At 46.9% G+C, this 18,483-nt stretch overlaps 1 protein-coding gene across 1 annotated transcript; it reads right to left on the bottom strand.

The window, feature by feature from the left end:
* Positions 1-7,948: 7,948 nt before the first annotated feature.
* LOC137839945 (janus kinase and microtubule-interacting protein 3-like) lies at positions 7,949-15,878 on the bottom strand. Its single transcript, XM_068649761.1, has 13 exons — positions 15,717-15,878; positions 13,090-13,329; positions 10,032-10,361; positions 9,834-9,917; positions 9,550-9,612; positions 9,353-9,451; positions 9,170-9,267; positions 9,034-9,088; positions 8,848-8,913; positions 8,718-8,786; positions 8,564-8,641; positions 8,274-8,507; positions 7,949-8,194 (listed from the first exon to the last, which is right to left on the bottom strand). Exons 1-13 carry the CDS (start codon positions 15,840-15,842, stop codon positions 8,078-8,080), a joined length of 1,659 nt encoding a protein of 552 aa, XP_068505862.1. The 5' UTR covers positions 15,843-15,878; the 3' UTR covers positions 7,949-8,077.
* Between the last annotated feature and the right edge of the window lie 2,605 nt (positions 15,879-18,483).

The raw sequence follows: 18,483 nt of genomic DNA, 5'->3' as shown, positions 1-18,483 counted from the left end.
TTCAGTGCGGCATGGTGTTGTTCAATGCGGCATGGTGTTGTTCAGTTCGGGATGGTGTTGTTCAGTGCGGCATGGTGTTGTTCAGTGCGGCATAATGTTTTTCAGTGCGGCATGTTGTTGTTCAGTGCGGCATGGTGTTGTTCAGTGCAGCATAATGTTGTTCAGTGCGGCATGGTGTTGTTCAGTGCGGAATGGTGTTGTTCAGTGCGGCATGGTGTTGTTCAGTGCGGCATGGTGTTGTTCAGTGCGGCATGGTGTTGTTCAGTGCGGCATGGTGTTGTTCAGTGCGGGATGGTGTTCAATGCGGGATCGTGTTGTTCAGTGCGGCATGGTGTTGTTCAGTGCGGCATGGTGTTGTTCAGTGCGGCATGGTGTTGTTCAGTGCGGCATGGTGTTGTTCATTTCGGCATAATGTTGTTCAGTGCGGCATAATGTTGTTTAGTGCGGCATGGTGTTGTTCAGTGCGGGATGGTGTTGTTCAGTGCGGGATGGTGTTGTTCAGTGCGTTATAATGTTGTTCAGTGCGGCATGGTGTTGTTCAGTGCGGCATGGTGTTGTTCAGTGCGGCATGGTGTTGTTCAGTGCGGCATGGTGTTGTTCAGTGCGGCATGGTGTTGTTCAGTGCGGCATAATGTTGTTCAGTGCGGCATAATGTTGTTCAGTGCGGGATGGTGTTGTTCAGTGCGGGATGGTGTTGTTCAATGCGGAATGGTGTTGTTCAGTGCAGGATGGTGTTGTTCAGTGCGGGATGGTGTTGTTCAGTGCGTTATAATGTTGTTCAGTGCGGCATGGTGTTGTTCAGTGCGGCATGGTGTTGTTCAGTGCGGCATGGTGTTGTTCAGTGCGGCATGGTGTTGTTCAGTGCGGCATGGTGTTGTTCAGTGCGGCATAATGTTGTTCAGTGCGGCATAATGTTGTTCAGTGCGGGATGGTGTTGTTCAGTGCGGGATGGTGTTGTTCAATGCGGAATGGTGTTGTTCAGTGCAGGATGGTGTTGTTCAGTGCGGCATGGTGTTGTTCAGTGCGGCATGGTGTTGTTCAGTGCGGCATAATGTTGTTCAGTGCGGCATGGTGTTGTTCAGTGCGGCATGGTGTTGTTCAGTGCGGCATGGTGTTGTTCAGTGCGGCATGGTGTTGTTCAGTGCGGCATGGTGTTGTTCAGTGCGGCATGGTGTTGTTCAGTGCGGCATGGTGTTGTTCAGTGCGGCATAATGTTCAGTGAGGCATAATGTTGTTCAGTGCGGCATAATGTTGTTCAGTGCGGCATGGTGTTGTTCAGTGCGGGATGGTGTTGTTCAGTGCAGGATGGTGTTGTTCAGTGCGGCATGGTGTTCAGTGCGGGATGGTGTCTTTCAGTGCGGCATGGTGTCGTTCAGTGCGGCATGGTGTCTTTCAGTGCGGCATGGTGTCGTTCAGTGAGGCATGGTGTTGTTCAGTGCGGCATGGTGTTGTTTAGTGCGGCATGGTGTTGTTCAGTGCGGGATGGTGTTGTTCAGTGTGGCATGGTGTTCAGTGCGGCATGGTGTTGTTCAGTGCGGTATCGTGTTGTTCAGTGCGGTATCGTGTTTCTCAGTGCGGTATCGTGTTGTTCAGTGCAGTATCGTTGTGTTGTTCGTATTGTGTTGTGTTGTTCGTAATGTGTTGTGTTGTTCGTATTGTGTTGTGTTGTTCGTATTGTGTTGTGTTGTTCGTATTGTGTTGTGTTGTTCGTATTGTGTTGTGTTGTTCATATTGTGTTGTTCATATTGTTTTGAGTTGTTCGTATTGTGTTGTGTTGTTCGTATTGTGTTGCCTTTAACACTTAGCCTCTAACACTTAGCCTCTAACACTTAGCCTCTAGCATCTAGAAGGTAAATAAATAGGAAGGAAGGACTCACCGGTGACGTCTTCGCCCACGTCCAAGCGTTGTACTTTGTATTTTCATCCTTCTGAAAGTGGAAAACATAGCCAAAAAAAACACTGTGGAACCTAAACGAATGAAAGAAAACTATCAGTTGGCCACAACCAACATTCACAGATACAACACAATGTGACGTGCGGGGTTGAGGTTAAAGGTTGAGTGAAGGGCCCTCGTTTTAAACTACTTTTTTGAAAAGGATTGGGAACAAGTAAGACGTATTCAATTTATTTAATGGGAAGTAGTAAGAGCTATTGAATTTAATCTATGTATTATATTCTATTGTATTGTATTCTGTTGTATTCTTTTGGATTGTATTCACACTAACCCCACTAAAACTTCAGCCCACAAAAACTCGCCTCTGGCGCCTAGCCTCTGGCACTTAGCCTCTAACACTTAGCCTTTAACACTTAGCCTTTAACACTTAGCCTTTAACACTTAGCCTTTAACACTTAGCCTTTAACACTTAGCCTTTAACACTTAGCCTAGAAGGTGAATAAATAGGGTTAAAGGTTGAGTGAAGGGCCCTCGTTTTAAACTACGGTTTTGAAAAGGAGTGGGAACAAGTAAGACGTATTTAATTTATTTAATGGGAAGTAGTAAGACTTATTAAATTTATTTAATCTACTTTTCTTCCCAGGCAAAATTTGATGTGCTGCAATTCCAAATTTCCAAAGTGAATGAAGGAATGAAGTCCTTTAAATTATGATTTTGTATAAATACTAGGCATTAACACAAAATCGACGGCACAAAATGGGCAGACTTTACTTGTTTGAAAAGGACTGGTTACAAGACAGACTTTTTTAATTTATTTAATGGGAAGAAGACTTAGTTTAATTGATCTATTTTTGTTCCCTGGCAAAATTCGATTTGCTGCAATTCCAAATTTCCAAAGTGAATGAAGGCAAGAAGTCGTTTAAATTATGATTTTGTTTAAATACAAGGCATGGACACAAAATCTACGGCACAAAATGGGCAGACTTTACTTGTTTGAAGAGGACTGGTTACAAGACAGACTTTTCTGATTTATTTATTGGGAAGAAGACTTATTTAGTTTATTTAATCTATTTTTGTTCCCTGGCAAAATTGGATTTGCTGAAACTGTATTTTGCCAAATCTTGCCTTGAGACCTGATAGGAAGTATTAAACGCTTAGTTAAATCAATACAAGTTGGTAGTAAGAGCGAGTAATGTTGGTTGAACCGATGAATGAAGGTTGAAAGCAATTTAAATTATGACTTTGTATAAATACTAGATATTAACAGAACATCTACTGCGCGAAATGGGCAGAGTTTACTTGTTTGAGAAGGAGTGGCTTATTCAAAACTAAGATTTATTTAATCTGTTTGTTCCCAGGCAAAATTGGATGTGATGCAATTCCAAATTTCACCACATGACGGTGCCCAATTTCGACTTCATAGGACATATTAAACACTTAGCTTGTTATTATGTTCAAGGTAATCAGATTTGTTTATTATTCTAATGGCCTCTTCAAAACTATTCTGGATTACTACTTTGGATCTATTCTACATTACTTGGCAACAACATACTCTGTAACAGATTAGGCAGTATAATCATATATGTTAATTTGAGAGTGCCCACACTCAATCTACTTATCGTGATGTGTTAAATCAATTACTGTTAGACATTATTTGTCTGATAATCTACCAAATCTTTGAATTGAAGAATTTGTGATTTAATTAATAGCTTGTTCAGGGTAATCAGACTTGTATATAATTCTAATGGCCTTCTTTTGAAAACTATTCTGAATTACAACTTTGGATCTTATATTACTTTGCAACAATCTACTCGGTGACAGATTAGGCAGTATAATCACATATGTTAACTTCAGTGCCCACACTGTATTTATTTATGGTTATTTGTTAAATCAAGTACTGTTAGACATGAAATAGGAAGTGTTTAACATAAATGTAATGGCTACTCACCATTGTAGCTCGCTCCTGGTCAATGATACGAGCCTCTTCTTGCAGTGGAAAACTTGCAGCCAACAAACACCGTGGAACCTAAAGGAATGAAATTAAACATTAACATTTCGCCTCGACCAATTTTCACACGTACAACGCAACGCGGCTACACTTCTGCTATTACAAACGTAAATCTCCTTAAACACAATGAGTGTTACTTACCGTGTACGCTCTAGACGGTCCAGTTGCAAGCAGAAAATAAAGATATTTCTGTTGATAATCGTCGCTGCTCAGTGGCTCACGGCCATCGCGCCAACAGATTTGAATTTTGGCGGAGGTTCCGGCAATTACGTCATATCCGCGGCACATGACTGCGACGTAATACCCGCTTATCTGAAACGGCAGTTAAAAGTAGAGTTACATCAAGTTTTCTTGGAACCTAAACGAATGAAAGAAAACTATCATTTGGCCACAACCAACATTCACAGATACAACACAACGTGCGGGGTTGAGGTTAAAGATTGAGTGAAGGGCCCTCGTTTTAAACTACTGTTTTGAAAAGGAGTGGAAACAAGTAAGACGTATTTAATTTATTTAATGGGAAGTAGTAAGACTTATTAAATTTATTTAATCTACTTTTCTTCCCAGGCAAAATTTGATGTGCTGCAATTCCAAATTTCCAAAGTGAATGAAGGAATGAAGTCCTTTAAATTATGATTTTGTATAAATACTAGGCATAAACACAAAATCGACGGCACAAAATGGGCAGACTTTACTTGTTTGAAAAGGACTGGTTACAAGACAGACTTTTTTAATTTATTTAATGGGAAGAAGACTTATTTAGTTTAATTGATCTATTTTTGTTCCCTGGCAAAATTCGATTTGCTGCAATTCCAAATTTCCAAAGTGAATGAAGGAAAGAAGTCGTTTAAATTATGATTTTGTTTAAATACTAGGCATAGACACAAAATCTACGGCACAAAATGGGCAGACTTTACTTGTTTGAAGAGGACTGGTTACAAGACAGACTTTTCTGATTTATTTAATGGGAAGAGGACTTATTTAGTTTATTTAATCTATTTTTGTTCCCTGGCAAAATTGGATTTGCTGAAATTGTATTTTGCCAAATCTCGATTTGAGACCTGATAGGAAGTATTAAACGCTTAGTTAAATCAATACAAGTTGGTAATAAGAGCGAGTAATGTTGGTTGAACCGATGAATGAAGGTTGAAAGCAATTTAAATTATGACTTTGTATAAATACTAGATATTAACAGAACATCTACTGCGCAAAATGGGCAGAGTTTACTTGTTTGAGAAGGAGTGGTTTATTCAAAACTAAGATTTATGTAATCTGTTTGTTCCCAGGCAAAATTGGATGTGATGCAATTCCAAATTTCACCACATGATGGTGCCCAATTTTGACTTCATAGGACATATTAAACACTTAGCTTGTTATTATGTTCAAGGTAATCAGATTTGTTTATCATTCTAATGGACTCTTCAAAACTATTCTGGATTACTACTTTGGATCTATTCTACATTACTTGGCAACAACATACTCTGTAACAGATTAGGCAGTATAATCACATATGTTAACTTGAGAGTGCCCACACTCAATCTACTTATCGTGATGTGTTAAATCAATTACTGTTAGACATTATTTGTCTGATAATCTACCAAATCTTTGAATTGAAGAATTTGTGATTTAATTAATAGCTTGTTCAGGGTAATCAGACTTGTATATAATTCTAATGGCCTTCTTTTGAAAACTATTCTGAATTACAACTTTGGATCTTATATTACTTTGCAACAATCTACTCGGTGACAGATTAGGCAGTATAATCACATATGTTAACTTCAGTGCCCACACTGTATTTATTTATGGTTATTTGTTAAATCAAGTACTGTTAGACATGAAATAGGAAGTGTTTAACATAAATGTTATGGCTACTCACCATTGTAGCTCGCTCCTGGTCAATGATACGAGCCTCTTCTTGCAGTGGAAAACTTGCAGCCAACAAACACCGTGGAACCTAAAGGAATGAAATTAAACATTAACATTTCGCCTCGACCAATTTTCACACGTACAACGCAACGCGCCTACACTTCTGCTATTACAAACGTAAATCTCCTTAAACACAATGAGTGTTACTTACCGTGTACGCTCTAGGCAAAATTGGATGTGATGCAATTCCAAATCTATCTGAAACGGCAGTTAAAAGTAGAGTTACATCAAGTTTTCTTTTTTAATCAACACAATCATTTACAACCGTTGACCAGAAAGAATCGTCGAAATTCGACGTCCCCCACAAACGCCACGCTCACTCGCTTTTCAGGGCAACAAAAGTACTTCTTTTTAAAAACGATGAGTTGTACTTACCGTGTACGCTCTGGACGGTCCAGTTGCAAGCAGAAAATAAAAATATTTCTCTTGTTAGTCGTATGTTACCATCCGCTGTGTCTTTGTCAACATCGCCGCCGTTTTCCTACTTCCTGCTGCGAGCCACGCCCACGGATTTAAATTTGGGCGGAAGCTCTTTCCATTGGCGTCGTTTTCGCGTATAGCAAATCCGATTGGTTGGGAAGGGGGCACGGTTATGCAGCCGAGGGGTCCTGTGATCGGTGGGATGTAAAGTAGGCGTCGACGTCACGTCCGCGTCACGTGACCACGACGTGGCAGACGTCATATAGCAACCGCTGTTTTGTTTAGTAGACTTACAGTTGTTATGCATTGACATAATGGCGCACACACCAAATAGATTTAAATAAATTAAATAATTCTTCTGCCCACTCTCTTTTAAACAAGTTAACTCTCCCCGCGGATTTGAATTCCGGCGAAAGTTACGCCCATCGACGTCACGTATGTCACGTGACCACGACGTGGCAGATGTCATATAGCAACCGCTGTTTTGTTTAGTAGATTTACAGTTGTTATGCATTGGCATAATGGTGTGCACTCAAAATAGATTTAAATAAATTAAATATTTCTTCTGCCCACTCCCTTTTAAACAAGTTAACTCTGCCCACGTCCATTGACGTCTTGTCTGCGTCACGTGACCACGACGTAGCGACGTCATATAGTAACCGCTGTTTTGATCAGTAGACTTACAGTTATTATGCGTTGACATAATGGCGCACTGGTTAGCATGGCCACCTCTTAAGCATGATGTTGCGGGTTCGACGCCTGATCAATGTTAGCATGGAGTGAGCTGAAGTGCATGGCGCTGAAGATTTGAATCTTTGAAATGCGCTGAGGTCTGACATATCAGGCAGAATGGTTTGCCATCACGTTCAACAAAAAATAGAAACTTTCCCACTCTGATTAAAACGTCCTGTGTTCATCTACGTATTTTCGTTTTGCTGTGCATCTTTTCCCTGCCATTTCGAGAGCCCAATTGACACTCATAGTTTAAAGAAATGTGTTTGCCCATCCTACTTTGTGGAATTTCACCACATGCGCTTTTGACCAAAATACCAAATTGAACTCAAGTGAAGCCAACACGCACAACCCCCCCCCCCCACACACACACACACACACAAATGTTGATATGAACATAAAAGAGCCGCATGCGGTTCGGGAGTTGCGGCTTGGCCAAACCTGTACTATACAACTTTATTTGTATAAAATTTTCACAACAGCTGTCACACAAACAAAGCGGGAAAAACCGAAGACGTGCGTGTTCCGCCCACGCTGGATTTATTTGCACCTTTGAAAAGACACCGTATTGCCGCAGATGTGGCAAAGAGTACTTTTGGGCATCTGAGACGGAAGGATGTCCAAAGCATCACGTCACCTGCTCTGGTAGGCATGGTGGTGGGACGTTGAGGTCAACCGCTTTGGGGTTGGCTGAATCTTTGATCGCAGGATGCCACACACTTGAAGACAGAAGCAGAAAAGCAGAGCTAAATGCAAAATGTACTCACCGGTGACTCCAATTTTTTTCCCCCCTGAAGAAACAGCTGGACGGGTGGCACCGGCTGGCCAGTGGGACTCTTGTTATTCTGACCCTTTTTAGTGCGCGTTTGGGGCAACAACCGTTTTTTGTGGCGCTCTCTTCTGGTTCAAAAGTGCCCTGCATGTGAATTTGCTTTTCCTGCCTTCTGATTGGATGAGCGCCGGTGTGACGCGGTGCCTCTGTCACCGTGGCGGGGGGTATACGTTGGCATCGGAGCGTCTGCCAACGTCTGAGACCGGCTGGCAGTGTATCGGAGGTGTCGAGTGCGGTGCCGCTGGAGCTCACTCACCAGCTGGTGTTAGGGCCACAGAATGAAGGCCAAGGAGAAGAATAGAAAGAGAAACAGAAACTTCTCCTCCAATTGTTTGATTTGTCTCTTCTGAGCTTCGATGAATTCTTTCAGCTCTTTGTTCCTCTAGGACGGACAAATGGAAAGTGGCATTCAAAAGCCAGTAAGCGTGCAAGTAAGTGCCGGGCTGGCTTTGGGCCCTTACCTGTTGCGCGCTGTGCAGCAGATCCATTCTCTCTTGGAGGATGCAAGCGTCGCGCTCCCTCAACTCGCACATCAGGGCTCGCTTCCATTGGTCCACGGCGCTCCTAAGCTCTTCTCTCTGATCCGCCGTCAGCACGTCATTCACGCCAGCGTGGCTGGCTTTTTCGCCGTCCGTGGCGGGGCAGTCCCGCTGCGGTAGCGCCTCGTACAACATGGCCTCCAGCTCCAGGATCCTCTGGGCCGCAATCCTCGTCCATCAGTGGTCCGGCGGGAGATTTGAGGGCGGCTTACCTTATGAGCCTGGTCCATGGAACACTTCCTGAAGTCCAACTCTTCATCCAGGTAGCCCTTCTGCTTGCAGAACATATCCTAGCACAGCTCAAGGTCAGAATTGTTGGGGCACATTGCCGGAGTTCCCCTTGGCTGATGTCGCGTGTCTGTCTACCTTCTCACTTTCAATGTCCAACATCTTCTGTTGAAGTGCTGACTTGGTCACTTTGATGTATTCTAACCACTGAGGAAAGGCTGCTGTCACATAAGCAGAATGCGAGAGCGTGCGTGGACGTGCGCGTTACCTTCTCGGCTAGGGTGAGAAGGGTCCTGGCGTGAATCACGACCACCTGCTCCTCGTTGGTGAGATTCTGCAAGAGCCCAAAGGCACAGCGTCAACAAGCTTCTTTCAGCGCAAAGCCTTCCAAAAGTCACATTTGAGCCGCCGAGTCTCGTGGAGTGCGAACATAAGGAGTTCGACATACACTTACGGCGTTATAGCCCAGGATGTCCAGCTTCTTCATCAGATCACTGATGACGATGTCCGGGGGAAAGGCGCAAGGAGCAATGTAAGGTGTTCTGGGACCTCGGGTTAAGGTTAGGGTTGCAAGGGACGCCTTACGTACGCTCACGCCCTCGGCCTCGCAGTAGATCTGCAAAGGGCTGAGGCCGTCTGGGAAACGGACTTGCAGAAACTTCAAGACGGGGGAGCGCCACTCCCTCTCCTGAAAGGCAGAGGCATGCATCCGTCCGTCCGTCCGTCCGTCCGTCACATCTCTGGCCTCAACACGCTTGTGCGAGTCTTCCCACCTCCAGCTCCAGGATGCGGAACTCAAGCAGTTCGTTTTGGTCTCGGATATCCTGGATGTGCTCTTTCAGACGCGCTTCTTCCGCCTCCATCCGCCTGACCTGAAAAGACAGTCAGACCTCATCTGACTGTCTTTTCATCTGGCTTCCCGACAGGTGTGACGCCAAGCGACTCCGCCCAGCGCCTTTCTTTCCGTCACCTTTTCGGCCAACTGCTGATTGCTCTGACGCAGCAGCTGCTTCTCCTCCACCCACTTGACATTCTAGAAGAGACAAACGCGTGGACAGCTTTGGAATGTTGTGTCATTTTCATCCACAAATTCTTTGGTTGACTGGAAAATGACATTTGCTTTTCTCCGCATTTTCCCAGCCACGTTCGGGGGGGGGGGGGGGGGGGGGTTGGTCCAGTAATGCCAGACGGATGAGTGACTGAAGAATGTAGCTATTTTGTCTGAGAAAAAGGTGTGCTCATTGATGAGCTTACCTGTCCTTGTTGCTTCAGCGCTGACTCCAGATCTGCTACTCTGCTTTGATAGTGACCCATTTCTACCATCAGCTTTTCTCTGGTCTGAAAGGAGGAGGAGGGAGGCTCCTCCTCCTCCTTTCAGACCAGAGAACACCCGAGGCTGGGTGAGAACGGGGAGGCTGCGACCCGGCCGGGGGTTGCGGGAAGGGGCGCCACCTTGATCTCCTTCTCGGCGTCGTAGTCCCCTTCGCTGGTCTGGGCTGGCAGAGCGTAGGCTCGTTGCAGCGCTTGATATTCTTGCGTCAGCTGGCGGTAGCGAAGCTCCGCCTCTTCATGCACACACCAATGCAACACAGCACTAGTACCAGAATCAGTCAGACCGGCGACAAAGCACCCGCGACGCAAAGACGAGTCCGATTCCAGGCTGAAGAGGAATGTTTGGTGCCAATACGCTGGCAGAAATGGCGGGCTACCTCTTCGGGTTCCGTGTCGGGGGTTCTGTCGGTGTGAAAAGACAAGGACGATCCGTCCGGGTCCACCAACACGTCTTCGTCGTAGCCGTAAAATGTTTCGATGACCTGCGGGCGCGGAAGCAAACATCTCTCTGAACAAACTGAAGCGACACCTCACAATGAATCGACGAGAGGAACGATAGCGAGAAAAAGGCCATTTCATCTTGCGCAACACCAAGCAGCCGCAAACAAACAGACTCACCTTGCAGGACCTCACGCTTTGTTCCTCCTCAGAGATTCTCGACGTCGGTATCGTAGCAGCAAATCTCTCTCCTGTCGACACAAATAATCCGCCTTTGAGATTCTTTGGATGCAAAGGGAACGAACGGCTCCGGCGCAGAAACAAACGCGACTCACAATGACATTTCTGACATGAGCTCCTGTCTCCAGAGCCTGAAAAACACGTCACCGGCGATGATTGGAGGGACGCTCGTCTTTTCCAAAAGTGACAACTACAGGGTGTGTCAGGGTTTTCCAGATTATCTTTATCGTATCATTGTGTTGCTTTGACTTTGACTGCGACCTGTAATAAATAATATTATTTATCCCTTATTTATCCCTATCGCTTATCCCTTCCTACACAAAGTCGTAAAACACCCCTTGCTATGTTTTGACTAGAGGTCAAGGGCTTCCTCTATTCAATCCACTCTTACACCCACCCTGTTTCTCTTAATTAAAATGCTCGTGCAGGAGCCGAGAGTCAGACTTCATTCGTACAACGGATGGACTCTCCACCTGCAGGTGTCCAAAAGAACTTACTTGTCTCCCGTGTGGTTCTTGCAAAATAAGTTGGAGCGAGCGCAACTCTAACAGGGTGCATTTTGCCACTAGCTGCCTACGGACAATGACGTCGCGCTCGCGGCTCATGGTTGACGGGCTGAGCAGCCGGGCAAGTCCGTCGTTTTCAGCGCACAGCGAGTGGCAAAGGCGCTGACAAAACGGGAGCTTTGAGCTGCTGAAAACGGCAAAACAAGTCTAAAGCGTGTTCAAACGCGTGCGCACAATGCTCCTGCTTGAAAGGTCGGAATTTAAGGGGCCAATTTTTTGGATGGCGGCCGCCGGCCAAGCTTTGGACGGAAAAGGTTTCCTGGCGACAGCGAGCGAGCGCGGCGCTGCCGTACGTGCACCGAGTCGCCTGCCTGAAGACCTTGGACAAGTCGTCGATGATGTGCCGCTGCTCCACAACTTGAAGGAACTCCATTTCACCGTCCTGCTGGCCGCAACCGCGGTCCAGGTCATTGAGCGAACTAGGCCTTCTCTGTGGAACACAAATGCAGTGGACTCTGTTGGCACGACGCCGTTGTCCGCGTCGACTTACCAAACTTGCCATCTCCTCGTTCTCCTGGGTGACAAAGCGCACTTTGTTTTCAAGGCGACACAGCACCAGCGAGAGTTCTTCATTCTTCCTGCTCAGGCGTTTGTTTTTGTACAGGAGTGGCAGAAACTGGCTTTCTGTTTCTCTCAGTCGCTTTAGCTGCAAGCATGAAGTGCGGGATGTGAAAGACGCACAACACGCGGGCCAGAACGTATCCATTCCTTTTGCATCGGTTTGAACGGAATCGTGGCTTTGGCTCCCAATAAAAGACATCTACCAGGCAACCGACTCGCCGCGCCGCTCAACTAATAAGCAAGCGCAATGGGTGCCTCGCTGGATGGCGCGCATCAAACGTAGCGCAAACCTTCAAGCGTGCCGTCAATAAATTACCAGTTCATTGCGCTCTTCAGAAAGCAGGGCGTTTCGATCCTCCAGTTTCCTGATGACTGCGCTGAGCTCAGCGATTTTCAGATGAAACCGTCGCGTGTCCCGATCCTCCTGAGACTGAAAACGCCCCGCAACACACACACACAAGCACTCGTTCAAAGTTCAAAACTGTTTTTGTGCTACCTTCCTCCAGCAACGAACTAAGTCATGCGTACTGCAAGTGTGTGATGAGGTGGCTTACGCAATGAAGAGGATTGCTAGTAGCGGCGTTGACCCCACTTCCAGGGTAGTTTAGGCCCGCCCTTTGGGAATCCCTCAGGGCAGCGATCTGCTGCTCGGCAGCCTGAGTCTGCAGCTGAAGGCGGTGGACGTGGCCGGCCCCAGGGCTTCATCCAAAACACTAACCGCTCTGTCTTTCAGCTTGATCTCATCCGTCTGGATGTACAAACGGGGAGCGCTCAGGCAGGCGGGCAAACTCATTTGCCAGAATTGTGACAAAAACAAAGAGAGCAACCGGCCAATTTTTTTTCTTGAATCGACTAGAACACCTTTGCTGTGACAAAAGCGAAGCGAGCAACCGGACATTTTCTTCTTGTGAAATAGAATAGAATAGAATGCCTTAGGTGTCATTGCACTGCAGGTATACAACGAAATTGGGAACATAGCCACGCACCGCGCGTCTGATCAGTCCTACCAGTCGGCGGATCTCCCTCTCGCAGTCTCTCTTGGTTCGGCTCAGCTCCTCCCGATGCTGGTGATGAGCCGATCGGAGCTCGGCCGCTCGGGACTGCCAGGCCTGCTGGGCCGCTGCCAGGGCTTCTTCCGCGCTCCTGGTGGAGGCGACACCGCTCGGTCTCCCGACACCGCCGCGTCTCCTCCACCTCCGCCAGCAAAGCGCCCCCCCTCCTCACCTGAGCAGACATTGCGCCACACCGGGCCGTTGAGACCGCAACGGAGCGCCGCGACGCTTACTGGGGACAAGCTACACAATACGGTAGCGGCCGCATCGAAGCCCGACGTGGCGTGCGGATAGTCAGACACGGATAGAGCGGATCACCTTGTCCATGGAGCCGTCCCTCAGGCTGAGGACCAAGGCATTCAGTCGCTGGATCTCTCCATCTTTGATTTTGATCACTCTCATCAGCTCCATTTCATGCTGCCGCAGTAATGTCTCCCTGGTAATGGCTAACTCTTTCTGCTTCTCCTCATGGAGTTTGCTTTTGAGTTCCGTCATGGCGGCGGTGGCACGGTGGTGCTCCGCCCGCAGGTCCTGACTTCTCTCTCTCTCCAGACAGCTGACCTGACATGACTTAGACTTAGACAAACTTTATTGTCATCTTGTCTGCACATGGTGCATACAAAACGAAATTCCGTTGCATACGTCTTACAACAAAGTAGTGATATTGCAGTTGAATAGAAGTAACATATCCTATGAAAATATATATATATATATATATACATATACTATATATATATATATATATATATATATATATATATATATATATATATATATATATATATATATATATATATATATATTAAAAATAAGTATAAAGTGCAGCAGTGATAATTATGCAATAGTGCAAGTAGGCAAAACAGTATTCAAGAGTGTGCAGAGGAATGCTAAACCATGTATTAAACTTCTATTTAAAGGGTTTATACAAGTTCAGTAAAGTTGGTAGTGCGAGATAGTGCAAGATAGAGGTCCGTAGTGTCATAAAGTACAGTTCTGTGAATGTGTGATGCAGAGTTCAGTTTAGAGCTCAACAGTTCTAGTGTTCAACAGTCTGATGACAGCAGGGAAAAAGCTGTTGCAGAACCTGGTGGACCTGCAGCGGATGCTGCAAACCTCTTCCCAGAGGGCAGCAGGGAGAACAGTCCATGGTGGGGGTGTGATGGGTCATTGATGATGTTACGGGCACGGGACATGCAGCGCTGAGATGAAATGTCCTGAATGGAGGGAAGAGGAGCCCCTATGATCCCTCTGCTGTCCTCACCACTCTCCTCACGTTCTTCCAATCGGAGGCGGTGCAGCCTCCACACCACACAGAGAGACAGCTTGTCAGAATGCTCTCTATGGTGCTCCTGTAGAACGTCCTCATGATGGGTGGGGGCAGGTGGGCTCTCCTCATCCTCCGCAGGAAGTACAAGCGCTTCTGTGCCCTCTTGACCAGTGCCGTAGTGTTCATAGTCCAGGTGAGGTCTTCTGTGATGTGGACCCCCAGGAATTTGGTGCTGCTGACCACCTCCACAGCTGAGCTGTTGATGATCAGTGGAGCGTGGTGAGGCTGTTTTTTCCTGAAGTCGACGATGATCTCCTTCATCTTCTCCTCATTCAGGATCAGGCTGTTTTCTCTGCACCAGCCCACCAGCTGCTCCACCTCCTCTCTGTAGTCCAGGTCGTTGTTGTCTCTGATGAGCCCCACCACCGTTGTGTCGTCTGCTGACTTCACGATGTGATTGGTGGTGAACCTGAGGACGCAGTCGTGTGTCATCAGGGTGCACAGCAGGGGGCTCAGGACGCAGCCCTGAAGGGAGCCTGTGCTGAGGGTGATGACATCAGAGGTGTTCTGTCCGACCCGGACTGACTGAGGTCTGTTGGTGAGGAAGTCTAGCAGCCAGTTGCGAAGGGGGGTGTTGAAGCCCAGGTGTTCCAATTTTCCTACCAGATGCTGTGGGATGATGGTGTTAAACGCTGAGCTGAAGTCCAGGAACAGCCTCCGCACATGGGTGTTCTTCTCCTCCAGGTGAGCCAGGCTCAGGTGAAGAACGGAGGAGATGGCTTCCTGAGTGGAGCGGTTTTGCCGGTCGGCAAACTGGAACGGGTCAAATAATAGGGGGAGTCTGGAAACGATGTGACCTTTAAGCAGCCTTTCGAAGCACTTCATCATAACCGGAGTCAGTGCAACAGGCCGGTAATCATTAAATGAGGTGATTTGAGGTTTCTTCGGCACCGGAATGATGGAGGCAGTCTTAAAGCACGCCGGCACTGTGGCTTGGCCCAGCGAGGTGTTAAAAATGTCTGTGATGACCCCAGCCAGATGACTTGCACATTCCCTGAACACACGCCCAGGAATGTTGTCCGGGCCAGGGGCCTTACAGGGGTTGACTCTCCTCAGGGTCTTCAACACATCGGCGGAGTCAAGGCAGAGTACCTCCTCTTCCTGATGGGGGACAGTTTTAACTGCTGGAGTGCCGTTTAGTGCCTCGAACCTCCCAAAGAAGTTATTTAGACCATTTAGAAAGTCAGCATCAACTACACCCACCGGGGGGGGGAGGGTGAGTTGTCGTCTGTATGCCTTGCCACATACTCCTGATGTTTTTGACGTCGTGGAAACGATCCTGAAATTTTCGACTGCGGTCTCGCTTCGCTATCCTGATGGCACGGTTCAAGTTGGCTCTCGCTGTCCTCAGTGTCTCCTTGTCGCCAGACTTGAAGGCAGAGTTCCGCGCTCGTAGCGTTTGACGTACCTCCTCAGTCATCCAGGGTCGTTGGTTGCCCCGGGTGATGATATTCTTAGTGGTGCTGACGTCCTCGGTGCATTTGTTGATGTAGGCTGACACAGTCATGGCACACGCATGTCTAATCTACATCGGGAAAACTGGGAGGGAGGGAGGCAGGCAGGGAGGCAGGCAGGGAGGCAGGCAGGGAGGCAGGCAGTGTCTGTCTGTTGAGGTTTTCACCTTGTTCTTCTCCTGCTGAAGTTCTAACTGGACGTCCATCAGTTTGGTTCTCAGCTCGTCATTGGCGGCCTGAAGGGCGTCCGTTCGCTCCGCCTTGGCCCGCCCTGCCGGAGCTCGTTTGGACATCTCTTACTCGAGTCTCGCCCGGTCGTCAGTCAGAGATCACAACATTTGTACCTGGAGAGCACAAACGCAGCGCTGTTTTCCACTGGCTTCGAACTCAACTTCAATCGGTACCGTAACTTACAACATCATAAACATAGAACTAGCTTGACTTATTCATTGAATAAATGCATTTGGTTCTTCAAAACTGCATCACGCAACATAGCGTGACCGAGACGGCCGTTATCCACCTGCGTGAAGTTATTTGGTGAAATGAATGAGATGTTTAAGACACCATCGTTCTGTCTCTATGTAGATGAAGGGAAATAATCGATTGCTGAAGATCCAAAGGTGTTGTGATAAACAAATAAACATATTAGTGATTAGTGACATATTTGTGATAAACATATTAGGCAGGATAATCACATATGTTAACGTGACTGCCCACACTGTATTTATTTATGGTTATTTGTTAAATCGAGTACTGTTAGACATGAAATAGGAAGTGTTTAACATAAATGGAAGACGAAAGGGGTACTCACCATTGTAGCTCCTGCTGGTCAATGATACGAGCCTCTTCTTGCAGTGGAAAACATACAGCCAACAAACACCGTGGAACCTAAAGGAATGAAATTAAACATTAACATTTAGCCTAAACCAACATTCACAGATACAACGCAACGCAAACTACACAAACGTAAATCTTTTTAAACACAATGAGTTGTACTTACCGTGTACGCTCTAGACGGTCCACTTGCAAGCAGAAAATAAAGATATTTCTGTTGATAATCGTCGTGTTTGTATCCGGTGTCTCGCTCAAGGCCATTGCGCCCACAGATTTGAATTTTGGCGAGAGTTCAGCCTATTGACGTCATTTCCGCGGTGTAATACCCGCATATCTGAAACGGCAAAGTTAAGAGTAGAGTTAAATAAAGTTTTTAGTCAACACAATAATTTACAACCGTTGACCAGTCGAAATAATCGTCGAAATTTGGCGTCTGTGGCTGGAAGCAGACGCCGAGTTCGACATTCCTCCCAAACGCCACACTCCCTCGCTTTTCAGGGCTAAAAAAAAACAGTTGTAATTACCTTGTACGCTCTAGACGGTCAAGTTGCAAGCTGAAAACAAAAATATTTGCCTTGTAAGTCATCGTGTTACTAACCGCTGTGTCTTGTTTGCCAGAATTGCCGCTTTCCTACTTCCTGTTGCAAGCCACGCCCACGGATTATAATTTTGCCGTGAGTTCCGCCTATTGACGTCATGTCCGCGTCACATGACTGCGACGTAATATTATCTAAAACTGTTTGTGCGGTATTGTGTTGTTCTGTGCGGTATTGTGTTATTCTGTGCGGCGTCGTGTTGTTCTGTGCGGCGTCGTGTTGTTCAGTGCGACGTCGTGTTGTTCAGTGCGGCATGGTGTTGTTCAGTGCGGCATGGTGTTGTTCAGTGCGGCATGGTGTTGTTCAGTGCGGCATAATGTTGTTCAGTGCGGCATAGTGTTGTTCAGTGCGGCATGGTGTTGTTCAGTGCGGCATGGTGTTGTTCAGTGCGGCATAATGTTGTTCAGTAAGCCATAATGTTGTTCAGTGCGGCATGGTGTTGTTCAGTGCGGGATGGTGTTGTTCAGTGCAGGATGGTGTTGTTCAGTGCGGCATGGTGTTGTTCAGTGCGGGATGGTGTTGTTCAGTGCAGGATGGTGTTGTTCAGTGCGGCATGGTGTTGTTCAATGCGGCATGGTGTTGTTCAGTGCGGCATGGTGTTGTTCAGTGCGGCATGGTGTTGTTCAGTGCGGCATGGTGTTGTTCAATGCGGAATGGTGTTGTTCAGTGCGGCATGGTGTTGTTCAGTGTGGGATGGTGTTGTTCAATGCGGGATCGTGTTGTTCAGTACGGGGTGGTGTTGTTCAGTGCAGGATGGTGTTGTTCAGTGCAGGATGGTGTTGTTCAGTGCGGCATGGTGTTGTTCAATGCAGGATCGTGTTGTTCAGTGCAGCATGGTGTTGTTCAGTGCAGCATGGTGTTGTTCAGTGCGGCATGGTGTTGTTCAATGCGGCATGGTGTTGTTCAGTGCGGGATGGTGTTGTTCAGTGCGGCATGGTGTTTTTCAGTGCGGCATAATGTTGTTCAGTGCAGCATGGTGTTGTTCAGTGCGGCATGGTGTTGTTCAGTGCGACATAATGTTGTTCAGTGCGGCATAATGTTGTTCAGTGCGGCATGGTGTTGTTCAGTGCGGCATGGTGTTGTTCAGTGCGGCATGGTGTTGTTCAGTGCGGCATGGTGTTGTTCAGTGCAGGATGGTGTTGTTCAGTGCAGGATGGTGTTGTTCAATGCGGCATGGTGTTGTTCAGTGCGGGATGGTGTTGTTCAGTGCAGGATGGTGTTGTTCAGTGCGGCATGGTGTTGTTCAGTGCGGAATGGTGTTGTTCAGTGCGGCATGGTGTTGTTCAGTGCGGCATGGTGTTGTTCAGTGCAGGATGGTGTTGTTCAGTGCAGGATGGTGTTGTTCAGTGCGGGATGGTGTTGTTCAGTGCAGGATGGTGTTGTTCAGTGCGGCATGGTGTTGTTCAATGCGGCATGGTGTTGTTCAGTGCAGGATGGTGTTGTTCAGTGCGGCATGGTGTTGTTCAATGCGGCATGGTGTTGTTCAATGCGGCATGGTGTTGTT

This window comes from Syngnathus scovelli, unplaced genomic scaffold (assembly GCF_024217435.2).
Source record: "Syngnathus scovelli strain Florida unplaced genomic scaffold, RoL_Ssco_1.2 HiC_scaffold_28, whole genome shotgun sequence".
Taxonomy (NCBI): Eukaryota; Metazoa; Chordata; class Actinopteri; order Syngnathiformes; family Syngnathidae; genus Syngnathus; species Syngnathus scovelli.
Note: the sequence above shows the minus strand (reverse complement) of the source record. Positions and strands in the feature narration are given on the sequence as shown.

What these genes read in the sequence shown, in the direction of transcription:
- LOC137839945 (XM_068649761.1), bottom strand. Translation starts at nt 15,842, where the DNA reads ATGTCCAAACGAGCTCCGGCAGGGCGGGCCAAGGCGGAGCGAACGGAC. An exon ending in TCCGCATCCTGGAGCTGGAG is followed by an intron (nt 9,268 to 9,352) that starts GTGGGAAGACTC and finishes TCTGCCTTTCAG; the next exon opens with GAGAGGGAGTGGCGCTCCCC. An exon ending in ACATCCTGGGCTATAACGCC is followed by an intron (nt 8,914 to 9,033) that starts GTAAGTGTATGT and finishes GGGCTCTTGCAG; the next exon opens with AATCTCACCAACGAGGAGCA.